The sequence below is a fragment of the Rhea americana genome, unplaced genomic scaffold (assembly GCF_003343005.1).
Source record: "Rhea americana isolate MKP2758 unplaced genomic scaffold, rheAme1 scaffold_219, whole genome shotgun sequence".
Classification (NCBI taxonomy): domain Eukaryota; kingdom Metazoa; phylum Chordata; class Aves; order Rheiformes; family Rheidae; genus Rhea; species Rhea americana.
In genome coordinates, this window is record NW_028186326.1 from 21,205 (window position 1) to 27,057 (window position 5,853).

A 5,853-nucleotide genomic window follows, 5' to 3' on the forward strand; every position below is an offset into this window, starting at 1 on the left:
TCCCTCGCAGCCCCCTGGGTGCCGAGCGCGGGAGAGCCGGCGGCGCGGGGGGCCCAGCGCCCGCCCCGCGGCTAACCCCTTCCTCGCTTGCCTCCGTCCGTTTGGGTTTTTGGCAGTTTGCTTGTCCGTTTGTCAGGGTTGTGTGGGACAGACCGCGACGAAGACGACGAGACGAGAGATGGCCGGGACGCGGGGAATTTACAGGCGCCCCGGCGGGGCTGCGGCGAGGGGGCTGCCCCCGTCCCCYGCCCCTCACCGGAGCGACAGGTCTCTCTGCGGGCGCCCCTGCCCGATGTGTCGATGGGAGGGACTTTTGGTTTGCTTTACACGTGGGTTGCTTAAATCGACAGCGTCTTTTGCACCTCTCCCCCCGAACAGAAAGGAATCAGTTCGGTGATGTCAGACGACGATGCGGCTTGGTTGGGTCAGTGCTGGATTGGGACTGGAGAAGACGACTYCACGGACAGGCCAGTCCTGGCGGCAAAGCAGCTTATTCGATCACCATGCAGCACGGCAGGTGCTGGGAGAAGTACTTGAAGAGCTCCGGGGTGGCGCCGGGGCAGTTGGTCAGCTCCAGCTCCTCCAGCTCCTGCAGCTGCACCAGCCCCGAGAGGCCCGTGGTGGTCAGCAAGGGGCAACCTGCAGGCAGAAACCGCGGCGCTGTCAGCAGAGTTAGCCAGGGCCGGGGGTGCCCAGCACCCCCAGCACCCATCCCYGTGGAGCCTGGGCAGGACTGGGGCTTTTCCACCCTGGCGTCCAGCAGGAGCCCACTGGGAAGGGGTGCACCACCGTGCCRAGGGGGCGATGCCACCAGGACCGGTGGCACAGGACATCCCAGTTCTGTCCTGAGCCTGTCCCAAGGGGTCTGTCCCTGTCCCCACGCACAGACTCGCCCTGTCCTCCYGCTTCCCCGCACAGGGATCACGGTGCCCAGACCAAGGACAAAGCAGCGCACGGGTCTCACCGGCGAGAGACAAGAGGCGCAAACTTCCCATGCTCAGGAGATGCTTCAGGCCAAAGTCTTGCACCTAGGAAGGAAAAGGGGGTGAGATCCCTGGTCCCAGCACGGTGCCAAGCAGCCACGTGGCTCCCAGTGCCAGGCAGGCTCTTTGGCTGGCCCGGTGGGCTCACATGGCCCATGCCAGGGGCTGCACGAAGCAGGTGGGGCAGGCCGCGCTGTGGGAAGGGAGCGCTCCTCTCCTGTGCCCCCCGTGCCACTCAGCCAAGCAGGACATGTCTGTGGGCCCCCAGACATGTGCAGGATGAGTGCCCCAGGCCCTCCCRTGCCCCCCTGCCTACCTGGCAGCACCAGCGCAGGTACAGGCTCCGCAGGGACGACATGGTGGACAGGTAGCTGAGGCCAGTGTCAGTGATCCGCACACACCTGCCAGGGAAACCAGGGTATCAGGACTGGCTGGCCACTGCCACCAAGCTGGGGGAGCGGGGTGCTGCTGCGACCCAGAGGGAGCTCAGCCGGGGAGGCTCCCCACAAAACAGGGACCTTCATCGAGGGGGTGGCGTGCTGCTGTGCCGGAGCACGGCCAGACGTTCAGCAGGAGAGAGGCATTGCCCCCAGCAGAACTTTACCCGCTCCGAGCCCTGCGGAGGGGCCCACATCCCGGGCTGGCCGTACACCAGCCCCATGGCCCGGAGAAGGAGCTGTGGAGTCCTGGATCAGGCTGCAGCCGTCTCACTGCACCAGTAGCCATTCCCAYGGTGCCAGGGGACAAGACAAGACCCCGATCTCTGCCATGGCCCCACTCTCACCCTGACGTGACGCCTCACCTATCGAGCACCAGCTCCTCCAGCTTGTGCAGGTCRCAGGCGATGTACTCGAGGGCCATGTCCGTGATGCGAGGGCACCAGGACAGGTCRAGGCTGCGCAGCTTCCGCAGGTTCTCAGCCACCAGCTCCACACCGTCATCCGTCACCTTGGAGCAGCCCGAGAGGCTGAGGACACTCAGGTTGGGCAGGCTGTGCACCATGTTGACCACGCCGTGGTTGGTGATCTCCCAGCAGGAGTTGAGGCGGAGGGTGTGGGTGGTGTAGCCCTGCTTGGCGGTGAAGTAGGCCAGCGCCGTGTCCGTCACGTGGTAGGCCTGCAGGTTGAGCTCGGTGAGGTTGGGCAGGAGCTGGGAGATGGCCGCAATGGCATCGTCGGCCACGTTGATGCAGTCGCTGACACTCAGCGCGGTGATGCGAGCGTTGAGGCTCGACCACAGCCCGGCCTCCGTGAAGTCGTTGCAGCCCGACAGCTCCAGCCGCACTACGCCCTGCATCTGCTCCAGCATCACCTGGCAAGAGGCTCACGGTCAGCACAGGCAGCACCTGCTCAGCCCCAGTCCTCCCGCAGAGCCTCCYGTGCCAGTGCCTCCGCTCTCCCACCACTGCCTTGCCAGCGAGGATTCAGCCAGACACCTTCACACCCCTGCTTGGCCCAATATGGCTCTGAATTAACTCCTATGTCCTCCTCAGACTCTTTCAACTGCCACCAGCCCTTTGCCCTTCCAGCCTTCTCCCACTCCCAATAGCTTATGGCCCCCTGTGCCCCCACGAGTGCTGGAGCCAGACTGCAGAGGTTCATCCTTTTCCGCCTCCTCCCAGGGCCCTGTTCTGCCCCAGCTCCCAGCACCTCTGGAGCTGTTCTTGAGCYGATAGCACATATCAGCATCAGCAGGGTGACAAGAGGGGGCATCCATGGAGGCCTGGGAGCCCCAGGGAGCAGCACCTGTTCTGCAGCACTGTGTGTCAGAAGGGTGGGAAGGATCAGTGCGTGTTCCCTGCTTGGGGAGGACCCAGCCCATGTTGCAGGGAAGAGCAGCCTCTCCAGAAAGGATCGCACAAGAGAGGTGGGAAGATGTCCTGCACACCACGGCACCCAAGAGAAGGGACACTCGGACTGAGAGCCAGGCCTGCCAGAGCTCCTGCAGTCAGTGGCTGAGAGCAAGGGCTCCCAGTACAACTGGGATCTGCAGGCGCCTGCCTGCTTTTTCTCAAGGTCAGAAGCAAGGCTGGTAAAGAAGAAGAGAAGGTGGGCACGCGGGGTTAGCTACTGCAGTGCATCTGATGAGTGGCAACTCGTTGCACCAAAGAAACTTGATCATGTGTGATCAGGGGTTCACATTCTCCGACGAAACACGTCTTTTGCATCCGTTTCCATTAAGAGTTCTCATTAACACAGGCGGTGGCCATGTGTTCCCTGCCATGGCAAACGCTCCGGCCAGACTCGGCTGTGGCGGGACCACCCCACGGAGGCTGCCAGTGCCTCCAGGCCCCGCACTGTGGGGGGGGGGGCATTGCCACGCTGGGCAGGCACCAGGGAGGAACAAGGGGGAGGCAGAACAATCCCCCCCACACACACAGGGATCCTCCCCCAGGCCTGGAGGGATGGCTCCATCATCCCTCCTGACTAGAGACGTTTGAGCTGCTCTTGGATAGGACACGGGGCTGAGAGCTGGGAAGGCTTGAAGCCGAGGAGAAGGCAATGGGGCAGGAGGGCGCTGCCGCTGGAGACAGTGCTCCTAGGGAGCGGGATGAGGATGGGAGCACTCCCAAGGGTGAGGGGGGGGGGTCTGTGCTGGGCCCCAGCAGTGATGCCAGCTCCCATTAGGGTGATATGTGGGGACTGTGGGTGACGGTGGTGTAGCTAGTCCAGCGGCTACTCCCTTCCCATGGCACAGAGAGGCCGGCGCTGGGTGTATGCGCTGCCTGCCAGCGCTGAGGACACCTACCTCCAGCCCTGCATCTGTGATGGTCGACCTCTTAAGGCTCATGGACTTCACTCCCTTCTTAGAGAGGGGGTAGTTGTCGATGAACTCACAAATGTCCAGGTCAGAGACGCCCACGAGGCAGAAGCCGTCGAAGCCCCGGACGGCGAAGCCCTGGAGGCTGACGAACTCCTTCTCACCGCCGGGCAGGATGTTGTAGAGCTCTTTGGTGTGCAGGACAGGCGTGAGGCCCACCCAGAACTTGGGCTGGTACAGGACCCTCCGCCACACCTTGCACACCTGTGCCAGCACACACTTCTCGCAGGCTGAAAAGTACCAGAACAGGCGGTTGAGGATCTTCTCGTCCACCGCCAGCTGCCTCTCCGAGAGCGAGCCGGGCAGCCGCTCCGGGGAGGGCTGCTCCTTGCCAGGGGAGGCCTCGCTCGAGTTCAGTCCCACCAGGGAGGCGCTGGGAGGGGACGACACTCCGGCCAGAGCGGCCAAGGACAGGGGCGATGCCAGGCTGGGTATGGGCAGGTCGCTGTGGTTGGCTAAGGCCGGGCTGAGGATGGCAGGCACGGAGGAAGGCTGGCACAGGCGGTTTTTCACGGCGGGGGTCCCTTTGGTGATGCTGGCGGAGCCGAGTCCGTTGGGCTGCGTGGGGATCTTCACCAGTCCATTGCGGGGCAAACATGGGGGCTTGGTGTCGCTGTTTCTCTGGTTCGACATCTTCCACGGGTCTCTCTGCAACACAGGGGTGGGGGGCTGCCATGGGCACCAGCTCCCTCACTGCCAAGGACCACAGAAGAGGGCCAGGAAAGGAGGCAGTCGCTAAGGGGGGACGTTGGGCCACTGGCAGGAGCTGGGGGGAACGGGGCACCTGACTCATCCCAACCAAAGGAGAGCAGAGATCCCTCCTGCCGGGCCAAGGGCAGTGTTGGGGGGGGAAAAAGGCAGTGCAGAGTTGCGAGAGGCCCAAACACTGCATGTGGCCGGTGCTGGACTCGGCACAGCCTAGGGAAAGAGCAGTGTCCTCTGTGGGGTTGCGTGGCCCTGGCACCTGCAGTGTCCTCGGATGTCYCCTGCAGGCACACTCATCTGTGAACCCCCCTTTTGGGTTTTGCATCACTTCATTGCAGGCACTTTGCAAAGTGCAATGCTGCCAGGATTGAGCCCATGGATCCACATGTCCCTCACCCACCTCCCTAAGACGGAAGCTGGAGCGACCCCATGCAGCATGTTTTGGGGCAGTGACGGAGGATGGAGGGACCCACCTCAGCTGCCCTGGGACGTGCCACCTCAGGAGCTTCCCCCCCCCCCCCGATATTTCCCACATCAATCTTGGCCCCGCTCAGGAGGGGCAGATCCTAGGGTGACACACCGGAGGATCTGCAGCACTCTGCAGAGCAAATCCAAGCAAAAAGAGCAAATCTGYACCATCCCAGTGGCAGTGGGGACCCCCCACAAAGGCCCAGAGGGCAGTACAAGACCATTCTGCTCCCCCAGCCAGTGCAGCCTCAGTGGGGAGGGAGAAATAAAAGCCTACGTGAAGGATGGGAGGAGCAGGGAAGAAAGGAGGGAGGGAAGGAGAGATGGGCACCCTCACAGCAGGGTGCGTGGGAAGGGCTGGGTGGGCAGGGGAGAGGGAGAGGAAGAAAGGATGAGGCAGAGCTGGTTCAGGCAAGGAGAAGGGTGCCCACGTGTGCCAGCAGAGCAATGGATGGCAGAGCCCGAACCGGCTGGGAGCTGAGTCTCCCAGGAGCCCGCGAGCCAGGCGGCACCACAGCAAACCTGGTCAATAAATATTTCAGCTGCAGTGAGGCAGGCTTTCAAACAGCCCCGTTGCACCCCATGATGCATTATTAAACGCATTTCCCTCTATAAATACAGATGTGAATAATTGATGGGGTCTCGATCCTCTCCCGCCCAAGCCGGTGCCTGTCCTGGGGCCCTGCTGGTGTCACGCCAAGCCCTCCCAGCACCCACAGCCTGTCTGCTCAGCGGCGCCTGCTCCGGTGGGCTGTGCCCCGCGAGCAGGCAGCTGGCACAGGGCCACGTCCTGCACTGATGCCAGGCTCTACGGTGCCAGCTGGCTCCTTGGGAAGTACCGATCACCCGGCAGGAGCGGCTCTGCCCCGCCAGCAAA

At 63.1% G+C, this 5,853-nt stretch overlaps 1 protein-coding gene across 1 annotated transcript; it reads right to left on the bottom strand.

The window, feature by feature from the left end:
- Positions 1–406: 406 nt before the first annotated feature.
- On the bottom strand, positions 407–4,436 carry FBXL16 (F-box and leucine rich repeat protein 16). Its single transcript, XM_085305319.1, has 5 exons — positions 3,732–4,436; positions 1,786–2,294; positions 1,300–1,384; positions 965–1,028; positions 407–639 (listed from the first exon to the last, which is right to left on the bottom strand). The coding sequence occupies exons 1-5, from the start codon at positions 4,434–4,436 to the stop codon at positions 491–493; spliced, it is 1,512 nt and encodes a 503-aa protein (XP_085161445.1). The 3' UTR covers positions 407–490.
- Between the last annotated feature and the right edge of the window lie 1,417 nt (positions 4,437–5,853).